The sequence below is a fragment of the Azolla caroliniana genome, unplaced genomic scaffold (genome assembly GCF_043228905.1).
Source record: "Azolla caroliniana isolate FFs.n. ecotype wild unplaced genomic scaffold, voAzoCaro1.0.p SCAF_14, whole genome shotgun sequence".
In the NCBI taxonomy this organism is placed as follows: Eukaryota; Viridiplantae; Streptophyta; class Polypodiopsida; order Salviniales; family Salviniaceae; genus Azolla; species Azolla caroliniana.
In genome coordinates this window covers 3,889,032-3,911,134 of record NW_028230449.1, presented here as the reverse complement: position 1 = coordinate 3,911,134, position 22,103 = coordinate 3,889,032, and the positions used below count along the sequence as shown (strand labels likewise).

General features: G+C 40.5%; 2 protein-coding genes across 2 annotated transcripts; one reads left to right on the top strand and one right to left on the bottom strand.

The window, feature by feature from the left end:
- Positions 1-13,221: 13,221 nt before the first annotated feature.
- On the top strand, positions 13,222-15,227 carry LOC147855319 (uncharacterized). The gene is made up of 5 exons (XM_087330605.1): positions 13,222-13,417; positions 13,497-13,574; positions 13,659-13,763; positions 13,856-14,650; positions 15,130-15,227. The coding sequence occupies exons 1-5, from the start codon at positions 13,228-13,230 to the stop codon at positions 15,225-15,227; spliced, it is 1,266 nt and encodes a 421-aa protein (XP_087186731.1). The 5' UTR covers positions 13,222-13,227.
- A 193-nt stretch (positions 15,228-15,420) lies between these two features.
- On the bottom strand, positions 15,421-20,473 carry LOC147855318 (uncharacterized). The gene is made up of 4 exons (XM_087330604.1): positions 20,271-20,473; positions 19,149-20,129; positions 18,107-19,056; positions 15,421-15,466 (listed from the first exon to the last, which is right to left on the bottom strand). Exons 2-4 carry the CDS (start codon positions 19,752-19,754, stop codon positions 15,421-15,423), a joined length of 1,602 nt encoding a protein of 533 aa, XP_087186730.1. The 5' UTR covers positions 19,755-20,129; positions 20,271-20,473.
- Between the last annotated feature and the right edge of the window lie 1,630 nt (positions 20,474-22,103).

Genomic DNA, 22,103 nt, shown 5'->3' with positions numbered 1-22,103 from the left:
ATGGCTCAATAAATCTCTAAAAGGCACGACTCATAGCTAAGGGATACACTCAAATGCACGAAGTCGATTACGAGGAGACCTTAACCCCGGTGGCGAAGATGATATGACTGTTCGGACAGTCATCGCACTCGCAGCTGCAAAAGGGTGGTACCTCCACCAGATGGACGCAAAGAACGTCTTTCTCCAAGGTGAATTAGACGAGGAGGTCTTCATGATTTAACCACCCAGTTTCGAATCGAGAAAACACCCGACAACAGTCTACCGACTTTGGAAGCCTTTATACAACCTCAAGCAAGCACCGCGTGCTTGGCATTCAAAGATCACCCAGTATCTGTACCAAATCGGCTTTCGAATGTCAAAATCGAATAACTCCCTATATATCCGAAACGAGTCGAACAACCCGGTTTTCATCATCCTGTACGTGGATGATCTGGTCATCAGAGGAAAGGATCTCGCTGAGATCAATAAGGTCAAACCATTCCCATCCGGAAAATTCAAAATGAAAGATTTGCATGAGCTCCATTACTTCCTCAGTATGGAAGTAATTCGGACACCAGTCGGGATATTAACCTGTCAACGGAATCTCAAACTTGATGCCGATTCTGGAACACAAGAGTGTCAGTTGCCTCAGTGTTGACAACTCATCGGTAGCCTAATCTATCTAACCATCACAGGACTCAACCTCACCTATTCGGTCGGCCTACTTAGCCAATTTATGTAGAATCCTTGAAATGTTCATCTCGATTGCGCTAAGCGGGTACTTAGGTATGTCTGTGGGACGATGGATTTCGGCATCATGTATAAGTCGAATACGATTATTTGGCTCGAAGGGTACACGAACGCAGACTGGGCCGGCTACAGGGCCGATAAACAATTGACTTCCAGATATGTCTTCTCCCTCAGTAGCGGAGCAATCTACTGGAGCAGTAAGAAGCAACCGACATTCGCACTGTCGAGCATAGAGGCCGAATACAGAGGTGTGGCAGTCGCCACATGCGAAGCTGTTTAGCTCAAACGCATTTTGAAGGATTTGGGCGTTCCCATCAAGGATCCGATTCTCCTATACTGCGACACTATGAGCAGTATCCACTTGGCTCAGAACCCCATGTTTCACGTGCGTACCAAACATATCGAAGTGCATCACCACTTCAATCGGGAACGCGTTTAGGTTGGAGATGTTGACTTACATCACATCAGCACCAATCTTCAGGTAGCTGACATATTCACAAAAGTCCTCGGGATTGACAAGCTGCAGTAGTTCGCGACGAACCTTGGTCTCTCGATCACCGACTAGTCGCGCTTGAGTGGGAGTATAAAAAAACAGCAATCGATCGAAGCTGACTAGTCGAAGTACGATGATAATCGAGCCGAACAAAGACATAGCAATCGAACAATCGAAATCATATGCCATGTCGACTAACCTTTCGAAAGCCAATTCAACCAAATCGAAGATTCTCGAGGAGCAAACCGAACTAACTTTTCAACAACGAGAAGAAGAGGAAGAAAGGTAGATGATAGACATAGATTAAGCTTCAATGGAACACTGTCTTTACAACATTAGGCTTTGATCTTATATACTCAAGCCCTAGCTAGAGAATATGTTTACACTAAGGATACAAAGTGGAAGGAGTCAATCTTTTATGCCAACAAAATCCCCCATAAAAGAGCTACTCTTTCCTATGTATACAAATAATTGGGGTTATCTCCCCCGTGAACCTAGATTACAAATATAAGCTATAGTGACATGTATATATGCAAGACTATCGGCATATGGCTTAATTTACAGAGGTAAAGTCGGGCTCTAGCCTAATTCAGCTAGTTATCTAGATCGTATGTCCTCCAGATTGCCTTGTCTGAATCGGTCAAGTTGACTTGTTTGAATCATCTTGCGTCTAAATCAGCTCGTTTGTTTGCATCGGTTCATGTTCGATTCTTACTCTCGGCCTCTAGTCAACCGTTTTTTTTCTGCTTGTGCTTGCTCCTGGGCTCCCCGTTGGATGCTCGATCTATCTTCAGTTTCGTTCATCCCTTGATCGTCTCCTCTCTCCAGTTGATGTCCTTGCTCAGTGCTGCACCTTCAGCCTCGTGGTATTTCGATTCTTTTGACTTTGCCTTTTCAGCTCATTTGATCGGGTTGGCCTTCAACTTACCTTCTGCTCCTCGCTCAGCTCACTTCTTCTTAGTCACATGTCATAGTCCCATCATTGTCCTTAGTGCTTCGAAGCATTGTTCTGGGAGTGGCTTCGTCAGGCAATCGACAATGTTCACCTCGGTATTGATCTTCCAGACTTTGAGCTTCTTCTTTATTATGAGCTCATGGATGTGATGAAATTGTACCTCAATGTGTTTGGGCTTCGCATGATAGACTAGATCTCTAATGAGGTGTACTGTGCTCTATGAGTCACAATAGATGGTCGGCGTTGAATGGTTGATTTGTCTTGTCGCTGAGAAGTTGACTAAGAGTCGGTGCAGCTAGATGGCTTCCTTTGCTGCCTCTGATGTTGTTATATACTCAGCCTCTGTGTTAGACAAGGTCATGCACTCTTTAAGCTTTGACCTCCATGATATGCTGCCACCACCATAGGTGAAAAGATAGGCTGATGTCGACTTCGGATTATCCATATTTCTGGCAAATACTCAAAGTCGGTATGGCCTTTGACTTCGGTCGAATTGGCTGATCCGAAAGTAAGTCGTGCATCCTTGGTTCCTCTCAGATCCCTACAGATGTGCTCATCAGCCTCCCAATGCTTCCGTTCTAGGTTCGACATGTACTGTCTGACGACCCCTACGACATAGGCAAGATCGGGTTGGATCGCCACCATTGCGTACATGATACTTCCTACCACTGATGCGTAGGGTATCTTTCCAATGAGCTTTCTCTCCTCATCTGTCGAACGAGAGTCTCTATCCGATAGTTGGATTGACATCGGAAGCAGAGTTGATGCTAGCTTCGCATTCTCCATGTTGAAGCACTTCAACACCTTCTGTATGTAGTAAAGCTGGGAGAGCTGGAGGGTCTTCGCTGTCCGATTTCTCTCTATCTGCATCCCTAGTATGTGTTGGGCTTGTTCAAGTTCCTTCATCGCAAAATTTTCGTGAAGGATCCACTTTAATTTTCCGATCTCTACTCGATTACTCCCTACAATGAGCATTTTGTCGACGTATAGGGTCAGATAGATCCGGGACTCGTCAGCCAGTTGTCAAGTGTACATACATGGGTTGGAATTGGATCGGTGGTAGCCAAGCTCGCTAATGTAGGAGTGGAACTTCTGGTACCACATCCTTGACGCTTGTTTTAAGCCGTAAAAGCTTTTCTTCTTCAGTCAACATACGAGGTGGAGGTTACCTTCCTCCCCCGTGTCATGAAGACAACATTTTGGTTATCAAGAATCGAACCCACGACTTCTTGGTCTATGTGTTGAACCCTTAACCATTGTAATAAGATATATGTTGTATGATTATAATAATTATGTTTCTAGTTATTACAAGATATTAGAATATTCTAGAACATTCTAGAACATTCTAGATTATTCTAGAACATCCTTTAATATTTCATGATTATATTTCTTATCATAAAATCTAAAATATTCTAGAACATTCTAGATTACTCCATAAGGACCTATAAATAATTGTCTATACATTCGTTTCAACTCATTCGGTTCAAACTGTCGAGACTCGTGGGTAGAAGATAGAGTGAGAGCGAAAGAGAGAGGGTGTGTGTGTGTGTGTGCGTGAGAGAGAGACTGAGAGTGAGAGAGATAGAGTGAGTGAGAGAGAGTGAGAAAGATAAGACTTGAAATAGAAATGAGATTATATTACGATGAAACAAGATTACAATGAATATTTCTGTTTCCTTTTCCAATAACCCTAGCAAGCTTTCTTCTTTTCCCTTCTTTCTTTTTCTCCCTCAGTTATGGAATCCGTCAGCGAGCAAGAGTATATGCGTGTCCTTTCTGAGCTCGACATGCTCACGACTAAGTTTGTGGCATTAGAGCAAGAAAATCATAGGCTACTTGGGGATTTACAACAAGTCAGTACCGAGAAAGCTCATCAATATGAGGAGTTATCACAACGGGTTCATCAACTCGAGGCTACTATATTAACATTACGAGAACAAGCGGCGGGGGTTCAAAACTCCCCAAGGGAACCAAAGATTAGCCTCCCTGCCAAGTTTGATGGTACCCGATCTTTGTTTCGAGGTTTCCTGAATGAAGTCCGTTTGGTGATTCAGTTACATCCCAATCGGTACCCAACTGATGCTGCTCGTGTGGGATTAATAGGAACCTTGCTAAGTGGTACCGCATTAGCATGGTTTGCACCACTTCTAGAGAAGAAATCACCATTCTTGGAGGATTTCGAGGCATTCCTTAAAGAGTTTCAAGCTAGTTTTGAAGACACCGATAGCACTAGAACGGAAATAAACAAGATTCGAAGACTCCGACAAGGAGATCGTCCCGCTTCAGCCTACGCAGCAGATTTCCTTCTCTTGGCATGTGACATCCCTTGGGATGAAGCAGCCTTAATGGATCAATTTCGTCAGGGTTTGCGTAACGATGTTAAAGATCTTCTTCTTACTTTCCACGAAGATCCAAAGTCTCTTACAGAGGCCATTAATCGAGCTGTGCGATGTGATAATCGCCTATTTGAGCGACGTTCTGAATGTCAACAAATGATACGCCGTCAACCGGAACAGACGTATGCTTCAATAGTCGCAACACTGCCACAAGTTCCCAGACCCGTTACGAGGGATGGTCCCACTCCGATCGAAATAGAGTCAACACAACGTCGAGGGCCTTTATTAGATGCTGAGAAACAACGACGTCGGGCGCATCGCCTATGCCTCTATTGTGGTGGTCTAGGACATATTGCTGTGAATTGTCCACATAAACCCAGACGACAAGTTTACCAAGTAAGTGCACATGACAACCCTACCATGAGTTCTACTATCACTTCTAATAATTTAACTACTAAGCCTAATAACCCATGCCATGAGAATAGATTTGATGTCTTGAGCCAATTAGAGGATGTGTTAAACGAATAAGTCCGGCCAAAATAGGAGCCATTTGATTGGACCATCCTAGATATGTAGAGTCTGTACCTAGTTGTGGTTCCATTTCATCAAATCAAGCTAGTAGAGTTTTTTCTGCACAAGTTGAGCTTAGCACATCTACAAGTCATCGAGTCCTAGCCTCTGCCCTCCTAGATTCTAGAGCCAATTCTTGTTTCATGGATCGCGAGTTTGCATTGACCCAAAACATCATCTTGAACAAGCTCCCAAACCCAGTAGTTGTAGGAGTCATTGATGGTCGCCCTATAGCATCAAGTGATATAGTCGAAGAGTCTGAATCAATTCGTGTAGTCCTAGGTAATTTGGCTAGTATCATCTCATTCAACATCATTAGTAGTCCAGAGCACTGTCTAGTTCTTGGTCTTCCTTGGTTTGAGTTACATAACCCAACTATTGATTGGAGAAAAAGAACTATTGAAGAGGTCATAGTACAATCCGAGTCTCTTGAAACTCCAACAAAGGATCTAGGATCCCACATGATTTCAACAATCTCCATACATCATTTACGAGAGGATGGAAGGAAGGAAGACATGATGGTGTTTGCGGTTTTAGCAACTCCCTCATCTACCTCACAAGAATTGGGGGTCCAATTACCAAAGAAGTACATAGAATTCTCCAATGTGTTCGATAAGGTGAAGGCTAATAGATTACCAGAGCATCGACCCTATGATTGCCCAATTGATTTGCAGCCAGGAAAAGAGCCTCCATGGGGGCCAATTTATAACCTTTCGCCCACGGAGTTAGAGGTTCTTCAAGAATATATAGATGAGAACCTGGCAAATGGTTTTATCCAACATTCAAGATCTCCTGCTGGTGCACCCATCTTTTTCATTAAGAAGAAAGATGGTACGCTTCGTATGGTCGTGGATTATCGGGGCTTGAATAAAGTAACTATTAGAAACCGATATGCTCTACCATTGATCTCAAGCCTTCTAGAACACCTCAGTGGAGCCAAGTTTTTCACGAAGTTAGATCTTCGAGGTGCCTACAACCTTGTTCGAATTCGTCCTGGGGATGAATGGAAGACCGCATTCCGCACTCGCTATGGTCATTTTGAATATACAGTGATGCCATTTGGTCTCACGAATGCACCAACAGTTTTCCAACATATGGCGAATGACATTTTTCGAGACTTCCTCGATATCTTCATCATAGTTTACTTGGATGATATCTTGATCTACTCAAAAACTCAAGAGGAGCATGAGATACACGTTCGCCAAGTTTTGCAACGGTTAAGAGAGTATGGTCTCTATGCAAAATTGGAGAAGTGTAGTTTCGACCAGTGTCAAGTGGAATTTTTGGGGTACATAGTCTCTTCAAATGGCATCTCTATGGATCCATCAAAGGTTCAAACAATTTTGGATTGGCAAACACCACAGTCTGTGCGAGATGTACAATGTTTTTTGGGGTTCGCAAACTTTTATCGCAAGTTCATCAAAGATTATCCAAAGATTGTATTGCCCCTCACTCAACTAACGCGCAAGAATCAACCATTTGTCTGGGGTATCGATGCGAACTCTGCATTTGAGGGTTTAAAGCAAGCGTTTACATCTGCACCAATTTTAATGCATGTCGATCCAATGAGGCGCTTTATACTTGAAGCTGATGCATCTGATTTCGCACTTGGAAGCGTACTATCCCAGATTGGTGAAGATGGCGAACTGCACCTTGTGGCTTTTCACTCACGGAAATTTGAAGCCGCAGAAATCAACTATGAGATTCACGACAAAGAGCTTCTTGCCATTGTGGATTCTTTTCAACAATGGCGTCATTTTTTGGAGGGCTATTCTCAACAGATTATTGTCTTCAATGATCACAAAAATCTAACATACTTCCAAAGTGCTCGAGTCTTGAATCGTCAACAAGCTCGTTGGGCGCAGTTCTTACCTCGTTTTGATTTTGTAATTCTATATCGCCCTGGGATGCAACAAGGAAAAGCAGATGCCTTATCTCGACGTTCGTATATGGAACTTCAACCAGGAGAGGCCACATTTGAAAGTCAAAAGCAAATCCTCTTAGGTCCTGATCGTCTACGAGTAATGGCAATACATACTATCAACACACCAGGAGATTCGAGGCTTCTTGATTCCATTCGGGAGCAGATTGCGACAGATGGATTCGCCCAAGAGGTTTTGAGTCATATTATCCCAGATCGTGCTTCCAGCTCTCAATCTAAAAATCCTTGTCTAGACTACACCTAGTTCAATTGGCATGATGGTTTGCTTTTTCGACAAACTCTCTTGTATGTGCCTGACGGTCCTTCTCGACTCAAAGTCGTGCAACAATGTCATGACACGCCAATGGCTGGACATTTCGGCATCCACAAGACTTTTGAGTTGATTTCTCGCCGATATTGGTGGCCACGGCTTCGCCATTTTGTTACGGATTATGTTCGTAGTTGTGATACATGTTGCCGATCAAAAAAGGCTCGACATCATCCATATGGCCTATTACAGCCAATGCCTATTCCGGAGAGCCCATGGAAATCTATTTCCTTGGACTTTATTACGGATTTTCCACCTTCCAAGGGATTTGATTCTATTCTCACGGTAGTTGATCGTTTTACGAAGATGGCGCATTTCCTTCCATGCACGAAGACCATTACTAGTCAAGAGACAGCCGATTTACTCATGCGGGAAGTGTTTCGCCATCATGGTCTTCCGGATGACATTATCAGTGATCGGGGTCCCCAATTCATCTCGAAATTTTGGCGGCACATGTTCAAACTCTTACATACTTCTTATAAACTCTCTTCCGGCTACCATCCAGAGACTAATGGGTAGAGTGAGCGCACCAACCAAACAGTCGAACAATATCTACGTTGTTTTGTCAACTATCAACAAGATGATTGGGTGGATTTATTACATTTGGCGGAATTTGCTTACAACAACTCCGAACATTCTTCTACTGGCTATTCCCCATTTTTTGCTAACATTGGGTACCATCCTCGTTGGACGATGCTTGAACATCCCGAACTCCCGAAAAACCCGGCTGCTAAAGATCGGCTACTCGACTCCAAGAAATTCAAGATATACTTTTGCATCATTTATGTGATGCCCAAAACACTCAAAAGAATATTGATGATCGTCATCGGCGTGATTCATCGACTTCGTTTCAAGTAGGAGATCGTGTATGGCTCTTACAAGGTAGCATTAAAACCACTCGACCTTGTTACAAATTGGATTATCAACGTTTCGGCCCATATGTGATCTCTGGTAAGATCAATGATGTGACATTTCGTCTTGATCTCCCTCCTCATATGCGTCTTCACCCGGTCTTCCATGTTTCACTTTTGGAGCCCTACACAACAAGCTCTATTCCGGGTCGTCTTACACCTCCCCCACCTCCAATCGAAGTTTCCAATGGCTCTGAATATGAGGTTGTTGCTATTCTCGACTCCAAGATCATCCGCAACAAACTATATTATTTGGTTGATTGGTTAGATTATACACCTAATGATCGAACATGGGAGCCTGCCGAGCGTCTTGCTAATGCCTCTGACATGGTTGTTGCATTTCAAGACAAATATCCCCATAAACGAAGTCTGAACTCTTGTCTTCCGACTCGTGGAACTCGTCATCGAAAGGGGGGATAATATCATGAAGACAACATTTTGGTTATCAAGAATCAAACCCACGACTTCTTGGTCTATGTGTTGAACCCTTAACCATTGTAATAACATATATGTTGTGGGTCGAAGCATGCTACGGTGTACCAACTTTTGGCCAAAAATTTAGTACTAAATCGAAGAAGAAAAGAAACATTAAAAATTGTAAATAAATTTCAAAAAACCAAAAACAAATTCATTACGTCACACTCGAATGTTCAAAGATATTATACGTCACACTCGAATGTCCCTAGGCCATATTTAATGCATTAAGTGTTGCCCCAGTCTCCTAGGTAGAGTTGTACGAAAGCACACCTGGAGAAGGTTTCCATTGTGACAGGTGGTCAGTGTCAATCTCTCTCTCTCTGGTATTGGTAGTCGAACGTGTCAGTTGGTATGTCTCTCTCTCTCACTCTCTCTCTCTCTCTCTCTCTCTCTCTCTCTCTCTTCTGTCTCGAAGTTGTCAGACAGACACCTTCGAAGGTCTGTTTCTCTCTGTCTCTCACTCACTCTCTGTCTCTCTGTCTCTCTGTCTGTCTGTCTATCTCTCTCTCTCTCTCTCTCTCTCTCTCTCTCTCTCTCTCTCTCTCTTCTGTCTCGAAGTTGTCAGACAGACACCGTCGAGGGTCTGTTTCTCTTTGTCTCTCACTCACTCTCTGTCTCTCTCTCTCTCTCTTCTACCTCGAAGTTGTCAGACAGACACCTTCGAAGGTCTGTTTCTCTCTGTCTCTCACTCCACCTTCGAAGGTCTCTTTCTTTCTTTCTTTCTGTTTCTCTCTCTCACTCCACCTTCGATTCTCTGTTTCCCCGTTGTTGTTGTTCTTGTGTTCCCCTCTGTGCCAGGTTCGATCTCTGAACTCTGTATACGCAGCAGCCTCTGCAGCAGCCTCTGAAGTTTGTCTCCTCTGCAGCAGCCTCTGAAGTTTGCTCGTTTGTCTCCTCTGCAGCAGCCTCTGACGTTTTGCTCGTTTGTCATCCTGAAGTTTTCTCGTTTGTCTCCCAAGGTATCGAAATCAAGACGGTGTGGTACCTCTGCAAGTTTAGCGACCTCCAGGTATTCTCTGTGTTGCATGCCCAACTGGTATGTATTCTTTTTCTGAATGTTTCCTCTCTGTCTGTTTTTTATTTGTATGTGTATGACCATTTGTAGGTTTTGATTATTCATAGTCTATGTGTTGCATGCCCAACTGGTATGTTTTTGTTTTCTCTGTGTTTCTCTGTGTTTCTTTTAAAAATGTATCACAATATTTTGTTCGATGTGGTTGTGTGTTAGACATGTTTGTACATGTGGCCAAAATGGAGTTGGCTATGATGAGTTGCTATGTTTTTGTTTTGTTAATGTTTCATGTCCATCTGTTTTTATTTTGTGTGAGTTTGGCATGGATGAGTTTTTTTCCTACTATTTTGGGTTTTTGTATGTTGGACATGGCTTGTACATGCGATGTGATGGAGTTGGTTATGATGATTTACAAAGTTTTCGTTTTCTTTGACTTTCCTATTCGTCTGTTTTTATTTTCTGTGTGTTTGACATGGATGAGTTTTATTTTCTGTGTGTTTGACTATTTAGGGTTATTGTGTGTTGATTTGCAATGTGATGATTTGCTATGTGGTTTGTACATGTGGTTTGTACATGCAATGTGATGATTTGCTATGTGTTGATGGTAATTGCGATGTGTTGATGGTAATTGATTTGCTATGTGTTGATGAGAATTGTGTTGACTAGGAAAATGACGAGAAGGACACCCATAAAGAAGACATTGATGAAAGAGAAAGTGAAGACACCAGTGAAGGAAGGAAGAAGGACACCCATGAAAGAAAGCAAGAAGACACCCACAAGAGAAAGGGTGATGAATTCATCAACACAGAGAAAGAAGACCTGGCAGTACCAGTCCATCAGTCGAGACACACCTCTTGGATGGAATTATTTCCTTCGGGCACGACCTGACGTTTACCCAGAGCTGAGAGAGTGGTTGTTAAAAACCTGGGGGTCAGCACATCCCGACACAAGGCGAGGATTCCACATGAGTGGTTTGAAGAGGGAATACATCAATTTATTGAAGACGAGATACGAACATGTTTATGATACAAATCAAATCACTAACAATGAGGTGGGTACTGTTTTTGCACGTGCTTTTGCATGTGAAGTTCAAGGTGGCATCGACGTTAATTGGGAAGATTTTAATCGGCACCGGTCAGAACATTACAAAGGGTCCTCCAGTACCAACACTGGCTTGAAGTCATCTGGAACCTCTCATGTGGATATTCCAGCTACAACACCTGTCCAACAAGTTCTAGAGGCAAAGGTACGGGCCACAATGACTGAAAAACATGAACAGATGATGGCTGGTTGCATAGCTTCTATGAGCTCAAGAATACAAGCACTACTTGCTGATTTGGAAGCAGTTAAATCAGCTGAGATACAGGCAGAAAAGAAATTTTCTTCAATAAAGACTACATATGAATGGATTGCATCGACAATCCAAAATTCAGAAAGTGAGGTGTTGAAAGAGGAGTTGAAGAAAGAGCTGAACAATATGGGTGCTCAATTACATTCACAGATGACAGACCTTGATACTTGCAGGAATGCACATGAAGAAATAGATAATAAGTTGTCAGCCTTAAAGTTGCATTCTGAGAACCTTGCATGCTTGATGCAGGATTTAAAACATAATGGTTTTGATACTTTGTGTCCATCTGTAATTGAGCACCCAAGTGGTATAGAAAGTACCATTACTAGTATAGCTATATCACGGTATTAGCTTTAAAAGTTATTTATTTCTACTTTTATGGTATAAATAAGTGAGCAGCTAATATATTATAACTTGTGTTTGCAATCTTCCAGGTGTATATTTTGTGGCCTCGGATTCAAGCTGGAGGCTATGGATGTTGTGATTACACCATGCTTGCACACATATCATGTGCTATGTGCTAAGTATCATTTTGAGAAAGAGAATACATGTATGGACTGTAAAACTACAATTGCGGCTGAGTGGTACTATGCTTGGGGTTTAAAAGTACACCCGTACGGTATGTGGCTCTACTATTCTATTGTTTGTATTATATAATGTCAATTATCATTTGGACTAGAACTAGTGTATGCCACAAGTCATACTTAAAATTTAGGAGAACAATGGATTAGTATTAGTGTATCTCTAACAACAATGGGATAGTATTGGCAGTACTCTTAATATATAATTGGTATGTGTAGTTAGTTGAAGGGATATTTTCCAGAATTAGTAGTACTAAAAGGGAACCAGGTACAACATCGTCCAATCTATATTGTAACTTGCCTAGTATTAGTTTAGTAAACACTATACTTATAGTACACTGTTGACTGTTAGTATTGTTTGTGTAACTTGGAAATTAGTACTAGTAATGTAATTTGGGAACAAGGTGTCACTTAAATTGCTGAATAATAGTACAGTTTCTGTAATTTGGAAATGAGGTGTGTGAAACACATATCACGTTTAGTACTAATACTGTTCAAGTTCAATACTGTTGGTGTAATTAGTACAAGTTATGTAACTAGGTGTGTAGAACACATATCACGTTTAGTATTACTTGTGTGCAAAATACCAATCTACATTTGTTGGATTAGTACTTAGTAATTACTACATTGTTCATGATTAGTACTAGTTTTGTACTTTGTGAACTAAGTTTCTAGTACATTGCTCATGATTAGTAATAGTTTTGTAACTAAGTGAGTAGTACATTGCTCATGATTAGTACTAGTTTTGTAATTTGGGAACTGAGTAGTACTTTGTTCCCTATTAGTACTAGATTTGTACCTTATTTGTGTAAATTGGTAACTAAGTGAGTAGTATATTGTGCATGATTAGTACTATTTGTGTAATTTGGGAACTAAGTGAGCAGTACATTGTTCGGGATTAGTACTAGTTCAGTGATTTAGGAAATAAGTGAGTAGTACATTGTTCAAGATTAGTACTACTTATAAATTTGACAAAGTCAGTGGTGCATTTTTCGGGATTAGTACTTGTGCATGATTAGTACTACTTGTGTATATTGTGCATGATTAGTACTATTTGTGTAATTTGCGAACTAAGTGAGCAGTACATTGTTCCTTATAAGTACTAGTCCACTAATTTAGGAAACAAGTGAGTAGTACATTGTTCATGATTAGTACAGTGGTACATTGTTCGGGATTAGTACTCCTTGTGTAACATGGTAACTAAGTGAGTAGTATATTCTGCATGATTAGTACTACTTGTGTATATTGTGCATGATTAGTACTACTTGTGTAAATTGGGAACTAAGTGAGCAGTACATTGTTCCTTATTAGTACTAGTTCAGTAAATTAGGAACTATGTGAGGAGTACATTGTGACCTACATTGTATATTTTAGATGATGGTACTAACGTTCAACGTTTTTTTGTTTCTTGCAATGAATGTCGTAGTGTCAAGCAACTCCACGCCAGGGAAGGTCATGGAACTACCAGCCCCTGTGCCTAAACCCTCAATATCTGCCGCACATTCCAAGGTTCAGGGACCATCATTACCAATAACCTATGATTTTTATGATGAGGATGAATGTATGAGAAGGGCCATTGGAGCAGTGGAACATATGCTTCTACAAACAAATTCCCCAAGCTCCGGTCAACAATTTGAAATAGAGCCCACTAAGAAGAGAAATGATGTGTCTTTAGAAATAGAGCCCAGTAAGAAGAGAAATGCTGCAAGAATGTTGTATGGAAACGGCAAGAAAAGGAAAGTTGAATGCAATGGTGAGTCATATAAGTTCTCACCTGTCAGGAGCGTTGTCAACCTAATCCATTGTCTAATACCATGTACTTGTGTTGCTAGCTGATGACGAAATGATATTTGGTGACGGAGATACGAGTTCAAAACCTGATCGTGAAGACGAATTTATCACACTCCCAGGTAAACGTCAAAAGCCAGACTTTGAAAACAATGATTTAGCTCATAACAACCCTATTATATTGTTGCTTTTGGTGCATTCTATAGATCATAGCAACACTGTTGAGCACCTAGATGTTGTGGAGAAGATGACCGAGCCCACCACTTGCAATGGGGTATCTACGGCTGTACAGTATGACCATGTAACATTAGGTAAAAATGTGGCCCAAAACCCTATGTTCATTGTTTGCAAACTTTTGAGTATGTGAGTTGATACTAATATTGTTTGGAATCCCATTAATTAGGTTTACAAGAGCAGCCTGAATCGGGAACTTCATGGAGCACAAGTGCAGAGTCAGATTCTGGGATTAACCTTTCCACGGAGGCAGATTCTGGAAGCACATCTTCCACACATGAGGATTGTGAGAAAAACGAAGCATTCATATGTGAAGAGCAGCTGGCATGTCCAAACAACAGTATGTCTAAAGAAGCCCATGAGGAGTGTGGAAAGAATATGGCAAGTACTGAAGAGAAGATTGAAGCCCATGAAGAGTCTGGAAAGAATATGGCAAGTACTGAAGAGAAGATTGAAGCCTATGAAGACTCTGGAAAGAATATGGCAAGTACTGAAGAGAAGATTGAAGCTCATGAAGAGTGTGGAAAGAATATGGCAAGTACTGAAGAGAAGACTGAAGCCCATGAAGAGTGTGGAAAGAATATGGCAAGTACTGAAGAGCAGACTGATTGTACTGATAATGTGTTAGTAGTGTCTACTGATAATGTGCTAGTACTGTCTAAAGATTCTGATGAGGAGTATGGAAAGAACATTGCTAGTAATGAAGAGGAGCTTGATTGTACTGAGAATGCCCAAATGGATCGTGGAAAGAACATCGCTTTCCCTGAAGATAAGCCTGATTGTACAGAATCACATGAGGAGCCTGATTGTACAGATAAGCCTGATTGTACACGTAGTCTTAAGAATGAGTTGACAGCCACCGTACAAGAGGAGTTGACCATGACTACTGCCATAGTCCACATACAGGAGTCTAATAAGAACGAGTGTACAGGCATCATTGATGATGATAGGGGAATAAAGATGAGTGATAATTTGACTATCGACAGCACCTTTGTGGATTTGTGTACAAGCATTGCAGTTGCAGAAAACACAGTTGCTCTCTCAAGCTTGCCACCAGTACAAGGTGCCCGCGCATCCACGCCTATCTCTGATGCCTCTGATGATGAAGTGCCACTTAGTCAGCTCATACCTAAAGGCTTTAAGATAAAGAAGAATGTAAAATCTGGCACCAACAACAAGCGCATTACAAGATCGGCCAAGTTACCCTCTAGTGCCTGATTTTCTTCCGATTGTACTTGAACTTTAGCTGTTAGTGATGTCTGAAATACCTCTATTTGGATACCAAAATACTGTTTCAATTGCCAATGTCAAAATTCCACTTCTGTATTTTGTAGAAACAATGGGAATATACTTTTTGATCTAAGTATTCCTCTTTTTACAACGTTTTGTTTCTTTTTTGAGATCATCTCCTGATGAGTTGCCAAGTCTTTGAGTCTGTTGTAGATAAAATGCTTGAAATTCTTCTTAGCTTGCTAGGAAAATTTAGGTTTTCAGGTGTTAATGATGATAAACAGAAAATATCGGGTGTTATTGAAGTATAGACTGTTTCATCAATCCCATTTGGAGGGTAACCAGAATTTGTGCAAATTGTTGAAGCAATGTGGGCCATATTTTGATGATATCATCCCAATGGATGAACTATCCACTAACAGTAGTAAGGAAACACTCCCCTTTTTGAGCTATCACAAATTATTGTTTCAGGAGTTGGATTATTTTGTTAAGGAATTTGAGGCTTCATTGCACATCAGCGTTCTTGAAGAATGAACTTACAGTATAAAATCTTACAATATTAAAGTCATAATTTGAATTCAACTTACAGATTTATGTGCCTACAGAGGACACACCAACGGCAATGAATCTAGACTTTATCAAGAAGATATACAATATTTTTACTCATTTTACCATGGCTCTGCAAAACTTCTATGCTCAAATAACATCAGGAAACATGAGCAATATCGGCAATGAAGAAATCCAAGTCTTGTTGACAACAACTAATATATTATGAAAGATAAGTACAAGTGGTTGACAGGCATAAACACTTTAGAAGAAAGATGAAATATATCAATTCATTTGTCAATCATCAAAATTAATAGTGAACTCCAAGTATTGAGAGGGTACAATGTATTGAGAGGGTGACTTTCAAGCATTAAATAGAGAGACCTCCCCTAATATGTGCTCATGAACCTCTTGGGGGACCTTGTAGACAGTGTTGTATCCCTTAACCTTGTGCTTTGCTTGAGTCATATTGAATTTGATCGCAAGAATGGCATCAGCGTAGATTATTGCGATGGGTGCTTCTTTTAGTAATGCATATGTGTTCTTGCACTGCGGCAACTTTGCATAATAGTTTCCATACACGACAGACTCACCAACGTTGAAATTGTTGCCCCAGCCATCCCTCACCACTTCTTTCAATAATGTCTTTCCTTGCTTGCACACCACAATGTAGTAGTCTTCTAAATCTTCATTCTGAGGAGATTTGAGCACTGCAAAATGATCTCCAACTTCCAATAAAACTGCCAAGTCTTGATTTTGGTTGTAGTATACAATATCGTTTGAATGCACATCATCTTCAATATCATCTTGTCGTTCAGGCTCAAGCTTCTGCAACTTCCAGGGCTCCAGGATTGATAGGTTGATGCATTTATCCCAAGCTTCATCTATACACATGGAACAAAAGCATGATAAACTACGTAGTAACAATTGTGTTGTGTCCTTGCGGCTAAACCCTAACACACAATGGGTGCTGCGTGTGCCTTTCACGGTTTTACAACCATATGATTTAGTTCTATCGACCTCATCAGCGCGAACTTCAACAAACAATCTGTTCTTACCATCATTTGACATCTTCCATGTTAGCCACTGCACAACATCATGTGCATTTTGTAGCTTAGCACCATTATTATCCAACTGCTCACTTGTAAGGGCACGTTTGATCACAGCCCCCGCGCCATCATGCTCTCCTTTTCCATGTCCAGACCCGAAGTAATTCCATTGCATACGAATGTTGAATAAGGAGAAATACCTGCTTTTGTAACTCAGGTTTCCAACAAAATTAGTACTATGTTGTCAATAGAGAGTACTACACTTCCATTAATACTGGCATCCATTTAATACTAACTTAGTATGGATATAACTTAGTACTAACTTAGTCTGGTTTATACTATGAGTACAAGATGAGTACTTTACATCCCCTTGTATAGTACAATGTGTCTATGGAGAACCCTTCACATGGATTAAAACATAATTAGTACAATTCTCTTAAGGACGGACAATACTATAAGTACAAGATGAGTACTTTACATCCTTTTGTAAACACAACATAGTACAGAAGCAACACACAACATAGTACAATGTGTCTATGGAGAACCCTTCACATTGATTAGTCGATACTTAGTACAATTCTTAGTACTAACTTAGTCTGGTTTATACTATGAGTACAAGATGAGTACTTAACATCCTCTTGTATAGTACAATGTGTCTATGGAGAACCCTTCACATGGATTAAAACATAATTAGTACAATTCTCTTAAGGACGGACAATACTATAAGTACAAGATGAGTACTTTACATCCTTTTGTAAACACAACATAGTACAGAACCAACACACAACATACTACAATGTGTCTATGGAGAACCCTTCACATTGATTAATCGATACTTAGTATGGATATAACTTAGTACTAACTTAGTATGGTTTATACTATGAGTAGAAGATGAGTACTTTACATCCTCTTGTATAGTACAATGTGTCTATGGAGAACCCTTCACATGGATTAAAACATACTTAGTACAATGCTCTTAAGGACGGACAATACTATGAGTACAAGATGAGTACTTTACATCCTCCTGTAAACACAACATAGTACAGATACAACACACAACATAGTACAATGTGTCTATGGAGAACCCTTCACATGGATTAAAACATACTTAGTACAATGCTCTTAAGGACGGACAATACTATGAGTACAAGATGAGTACTTTACATCCTCCTGTAAACACAACATAGTACAGATACAACACACAACATAGTACAATGTGTCTATGGAGAACCCTTCACATGGATTAAAACATACTTAGTACAATGCTCTTAAGGACGGACAATACTATGAGTACAAGATGAGTACTTTACATCCTCCTGTAAACACAACATAGTACAGATACAACACACAACATAGTACAATGTGTCTATGGAGAACCCTTCACATGGATTAAAACATAGTACAAACAAAATTAGTATGCATGCATCCATTCACAAGTGCAAGATTCGAATAGTTACAAACATAATTAGTATGCATCCATGTGAATAGTACTGTTTGTTAATAATTACAAACATAATTAGTATGCATGCACTAACACAAGAATTACTTCCTTACACATTGCATGGTAAGTACTAAACATATGGATTAAAAATTACCTGGCGATAAAGTAGAACGATCGTGCCGCCTTAAACTGCGAGGCAGCACCATCAGACCAAACCCAATGACGGTTAAAGGTTACCCCTAGAGAAAATAAATCTGCATGGTGAAGCTTAAAACAATGTTGAACAAATAGTGTATCATGCTTTTTATCATCTGAAATGTAAAATATTGATTTCTTATGTAACTCACCGTCTTGCCTCCAATAGCAAATATGCACAAGTATTGTACATTGATCATTGTACCAATGCATTGATTGAACCTCATTCTGAACTTTAAATGTATAGTTTTCTGCAAAGTCAATAACAGATACGATGACACCCGTTGGTAAGTTATTAATACATTCCTTGAATTGTGAATTTTGCCAATAACTCCGGAAGTTATGTGGAATGAACTCCCCAAGTTGTTTCTTAAATTCTGAGACAAGGGTAGCAGCACATGTCTCCTTATATACTTCCTTGATACGCTTAGTTACAACTCCCTTGCCAATATTTTCAGTCACATACTCTAAATATTTCCATTTCACGATATGACTGTTTCCCAAATCAAGCTCCTGCATACAAAATAATGGTAGCGGACAAACCTTACATGTTCTTAATAGACATGTACGACGATGCCACTCACATGATGGTTCTTTTTCACAAACACAAGACCTCCATAGCTCAGAAACAGATGCATAAGTCATGTTTCGTGCATTACACCTATTATCCTCCCCATTTGGTCTACATATCTCACAAGTGCAGACACATAATTCCCCGTGTATACCCTTACAATCAGTACGCATTGCATTCACGGCTAGCCTTAACATGTCCATCTTCACATGGTACACACAACAACATGTATTCCTCTCATTTAATTTTCTAACATAAAATGGTTTCAAACCTTGGAACTTGCGGAATCCAACAGTCAAGCTTGGATGTTGATCTTTAAAGTTCATGTACAATTCAGCCTACATCAACCAATATATATAGCAAACATTAATATACAGTTGGTCAAAACACAAAGTTATGGAATGTGAAATGATATAAAAAAATGGAATACCTCTGTCATCTCCAAGAAGTGTCTAGGGTGAATCTGGTACTTACCCTGACTTATTCGTTGTCTACACACGTCCTTCTTATTTGGTGAGACACGCGTATTTTTGGCCCAAAATGAATCCACTTTCTCAATAATCTCTTGAGATAAGGCATCACATCGTCGTCTACGTCCCAACCCCATCCACTTGAATTTGTTTGAGTGTATATTTTGGCGATGTTTCCTCAAGTTCCTTCTTTGAATACCCAGGGCTAAGGCAACTTTAGTATCACTATATTTTTTTCCTCTCGCACCGTTCACAACCATGTGTAGGGCTGCCCTCTTTGCAGCAAGTTTGTCTAAGCTCTCTACACCTTTCACTAAGTCTAGGGATGACTTCATAGACTCTACAATCTCTTCTGAAACACATTGGTCCCTAAATTTTATTCTCTCCATGTCTTCATTCAAACTTTGATGGTGTAACACTCTACAGATAATATCCCTACGATCCTCTTCACTAAATCTCTTTGTTATTTCTACCAAATAACGGACTATGTGAAGAACCACTCGTCTCTTAGTCCTTTCAGATATGCATGAGTTACTTGACAACTCACTCTCGTTAGGAACCCCCATTCGGTCACTAGATTTATCCGCAAAAATTAAGTGGCTTGCAAAAGTAGTTAATGTTATATAGACTCAACCAAGAAAACACAATCAAATGTTTTTAAATGTGGCCTGCAAAGTGAAAGATATTTCGTTTCAAACATTAGAATTACATATCAAATATGACAATTGTCAGTTCTAAAATTTTTGTACTGAAATATGAAGAAATGTAACATTTTAGTACTGAAAATAAAAAAAACGGTTTGGTGAAAGGAACCTCCAATGGTGGACGGAGCGTTGGATATGCCGCCTCGATTTGGTGGAAGGAACCTCCAATGCCGCCTCGATTTGGTGGAAAAAGCCACAAATCACCACGACACCAAATCAAATGTTTTTAAATGTGGCCTGCAAAGTGAAAGATATTTCGTTTCAAACATTAGAATTACATATCAAATATGACAATTGTCAGTTCTAAAATTTTTGTACTGAAATATGAAGAAATGTAACATTTTAGTACTGAAAATAAAAAAAACGGATGGAAGGAACCTCGAATGGATGGAGGGGGCGTTGGATATGCCGCCTCGATTTGGTGGAAGGAACCTCCAATGGTGGACGGAGCGTTGGATATGCCGCCTCGATTTGGCGGAAGGAACCTCCAATGCCGCCTCGATTTGGTGGAAAAAGCCACAAATCACCACGACACCAACTTCAATGGATGGATGTAAGAAAGTCGTTGTCGAAGAAGTCACTATTGGCTGCTACCAACAGTCTCTGTACCTCGACCTAAACCCTAACAAAAACAGAAACCCTAAAAAAATCAGAAATCCTCAACTTAAACGCTCAAAACAGACATGGATGTCTGAGATTTAGATTGGAGGAAATCAGAAACTGAACATGGATCTGTGATGAAAAGCTCAGAGGGATAGAGGAAGAGGAGTATGAGGGGAACCGCCAAAACGACGTGAGGGGAAGCGCCAAAATCGACGTGAGGGGAAAATAGCCCCCAAAATGGAATGAACATCTCCTCACCTGTTCCCCCCACTCCTTCTACAATAAATGACACTTGTACTACAGTCACCCCACTCTCCAAAATCGATTTTCTTTTTCTCTGATTTTTTTTTTTTGAATTATTCATACTAACAGTACTAAAAGTACTGACAATTTTTGTGGCCAAAAACAGTACTTTTCTGGTACACCGTAGCGTGCTTCTACCCTTGTGTGATTATAATAATTATGTTTCTAGTTATTACAAGATATTAGAATATTCTAGAACATTCTAGAACATCCTTGAATATTTCATGATTATATTTCTTATCATAAAATCTAAAATATTCTAGAACATTCTAGATTACTCCATAAGGACCTATAAATAATTGTCTATACATTCGTTTCAACTCATTCGGTTCAACACCAGTCTTTAGCCCTTAGCCTACTCATTGTAATCTTGTTTCATCATAATATAATCTCATTTCTATTTCAAGTCTTATCTCTCTCAGTCTCTCTCTCTCACTCTATCTCTTTCACTCTCTCTCTCTCTCACGCGCACACACACACACCCTCTCTCTTTCGCTCTCGCTCTCGCTCTCACTCTATCTTCTACCCACGAGTCTCGACACCCCGTCACTATGAAGTTTGCCGGTTGAGACATATAGATGTCTTCTTCCAAGTCTCCCTACAGGAATGTTGTCTTGACGTCCAGTTGCTCGACCTCTAGGTCTTCAATCGCCACAACCTCAAGTAGGAGCCGAAAGGTGGTCATCTTGACTACTAATGAGAATATATTGTCGTACTCAACCCCATGTTCTTGTTTGAATCCCTTTGCGACAAGCCGAACATTATATTTGGGCTTCTCTAAGTCATATACATATTTGTATCTAAAGACCCATTTGCAAGGTAGCGGCTTCCTTCTAGCTGGTAATTCGATTGGCTCCCATGTTTGATTCTAATGAATCGAGTCCATCTCGGATTTCATGCCTTGTCGCCATGTGTTGGCATCTAGCGCGACTAAAGCTTTGTCGTAAGAGATTGGTTCGCCTATGTCCGTGCAATTGATGTAGTCGAGGCCTAGTTGATAGAACTCTATTGGCCTTCGAATTCATCCTGATCTCCTCGGTGCCGAGTTGATTGGTTCGGATTCTTCGATCTACTCTATTGGCTTATCGGTATTGGTTGAACCATCCTCCGGAGTCCTTCGGGATGATTCGCCCTTGCAATAGGATTTCGGCAATATCGAATCATCCTCCCCTTCTTTGGGATTGATTGACGGATTGGCTGGTGCCTTGATCGATTCTCTGCGACCTTTCAGTGCCTTTGGCCGGTTTGGGTGATTTGGTCATTTCGACTCCATCTCTTTCACCTCTTGTCAATCTTTTAGTCAAA

Excerpts from the sequence above, each read along its gene's own strand:
- LOC147855318 (XM_087330604.1), bottom strand. The coding sequence starts at position 19,754 with ATGGGGGTTCCTAACGAGAGTGAGTTGTCAAGTAACTCATGCATATCT. Across the intron at positions 19,057-19,148 it reads ACTTCTTGGAGATGACAGAG|GCTGAATTGTACATGAACTT; the intron begins GTATTCCATTTT and ends TGGTTGATGTAG. Across the intron at positions 15,467-18,106 it reads TCGTTCTACTTTATCGCCAG|ATTTTATACTGTAAGTTCAT; the intron begins GTAATTTTTAAT and ends TAATATTGTAAG.
- LOC147855319 (XM_087330605.1), top strand. The coding sequence starts at position 13,228 with ATGAGAAGGGCCATTGGAGCAGTGGAACATATGCTTCTACAAACAAAT. Across the intron at positions 13,575-13,658 it reads CGAATTTATCACACTCCCAG|ATCATAGCAACACTGTTGAG; the intron begins GTAAACGTCAAA and ends TGCATTCTATAG. Across the intron at positions 13,764-13,855 it reads GTATGACCATGTAACATTAG|GTTTACAAGAGCAGCCTGAA; the intron begins GTAAAAATGTGG and ends CCCATTAATTAG.